Source organism: Octopus bimaculoides, chromosome 21 (assembly GCF_001194135.2).
Source record: "Octopus bimaculoides isolate UCB-OBI-ISO-001 chromosome 21, ASM119413v2, whole genome shotgun sequence".
Lineage (NCBI taxonomy): Eukaryota > Metazoa > Mollusca > Cephalopoda > Octopoda > Octopodidae > Octopus > Octopus bimaculoides.
This window is the reverse complement of record NC_069001.1, coordinates 11,555,302-11,557,046: the sequence shown is the minus strand read 5'-3', so window position 1 is coordinate 11,557,046 and position 1,745 is coordinate 11,555,302. Positions and strand designations below refer to the sequence as shown.

General features: G+C 31.9%; 1 protein-coding gene across 1 annotated transcript in view; it reads right to left on the bottom strand.

Annotated features, from left to right (window-relative positions):
* LOC106869915 (uncharacterized) overlaps window positions 1–554 on the bottom strand; it is a 13,090-nt gene extending 12,536 nt beyond the window's left edge. The window contains exons 1-2 of the mRNA XM_014915850.2: window positions 410–554; window positions 269–341 (exon numbers count right to left, since the gene is read on the bottom strand). Coding sequence (XP_014771336.1) covers window positions 269–341; window positions 410–470 — 134 coding nt within the window. The 5' untranslated portion in view covers window positions 471–554. The remainder of the gene's footprint in view (window positions 1–268; window positions 342–409) is intronic.
* Between the last annotated feature and the right edge of the window lie 1,191 nt (window positions 555–1,745).

The following is a 1,745-nucleotide window of genomic DNA, read 5'->3' as shown; positions in this document are numbered from 1 at the left end:
GTAGTAGTAGTAGTAGTAGTAGTAGTAGTAGTAGTAGTAGTAGTAGTAGTAGTAGTGGTAGTAGTAGTAGTAGTAAAATAAAGGTTTCAAATATTTTCATCGCACATGTATTACCTGGTCATTGATGTGCTATATTATGGTATCTCTATGACATGACTACTGCAAGTCTATTTCAGTATTTTATCTATGATATCTGCGTGTAATATTTCACATTCTATGGTGTCGGCGAGTAGATGCATAAGCAAATATTAAAGTGGTTTCTACTTACACGCAAGTGGCATATGGAAACATTGGGCAGCGAGCAATTTGACATGGATGAACGAAACATATGATAGGGCAATCTGAAAGATAATTACAAAAGTCCGTTATATATATATATATATATATATATATATATATTTATACGTACTTTGAACACCTTCCACGATAGCTAGAAGACACACTGCTATCAAAAAGCAGAATCCTTTCATAGTGATTTGTCTGTTGTGTGCAGTTCTGTAGAAAATGTCACTCGGAATCAACGTTTCGCAGCTCGTCCCTCTTCTTAGTGTCACTTACTCGCTGTTATATTTATATATATATATCTATATGAGCCGAGTAGGTGTATCCGTGTAATGCAAACACGTGCATGAATGTGTTGCATATATAATCGTATTGAAAGACAAAAATTAATCATATTCAGTACCTTAATTGGAAGGTCAGACAGGGAGAACGAAAGAAAGAAAGAAAGGGAGGGTGAGAGGTAAGACAATATCTTCCAACAATTAAATTGTTAAGTATATATTTCAAAGTATATTTATGCTGTGAATGAAAATTAACACCTAATAAAATGTTTTGTTTTTTTATTCAATTCCCAGCGTTTAAACAATATACGTGCAGAAAAATATACCAACAGCCATCACATGTGTTCAATTCTAATTAGTTGTATAACCTGTTTTATTACATATTTTGTAGATATATCATTTATCCCAATATTGCTTTTTCGTCAAATCTCAAAACCATTAATTGTCAGGGAGACAGCTAGAATTTGAATGATACCCCATTTTGTAACTATTTATGTAGAATGGAAAATAGAATCAAGGGGATTTGAGCCATTTTGCATCTGGATCAATTATTAACTGAAGCACGGGGAATTTTTTTATACATTTATATGTTAATTTTGATTTTGTATTTCTTTCGAAATACAAACTGTAGGAAACCTAGACGTGCATACATGGTGGCTCTCAACTGGTAGACTTTATGACAATTATTGACAATTTCTATTATCCAAATTTGGTCTCAAATTTGGCACAAGACTAGAAAGTTTGAGATGTGAGGAAAGTTGATTACATCCAACCCAGTGCTCAAATATTACTTATATCAGATCACCCCATAAGTTCTGTCCAATTTTACTTTTTTTTAAATTGAATGAAATTTAATAGTATTTTAGAATGTCTAATGGAATTAAAATTATTTTTATGCATTTGTGTACATTTAAACTAATTAAATATTATTTTACAGAATAATAGAATTTAAATTTCTTTGATTAGAACCCTTTCTAACATGGAAATATCCAAAGAGCATTTAAGGCACATAATGCTTTATGAGTACAAAAGAGGAAACTCTGCGGCCGAAGCGAATCGAAACATACACTCAGTTTATGGGAAAGAATGCTTGAATGAAAGAACTTGCAGAAGATAGTTAGCAAAATTCCTCAGTGTACTTAGGACAATCAACGAAATTTTAGGTTTCCGAATATTGAACCT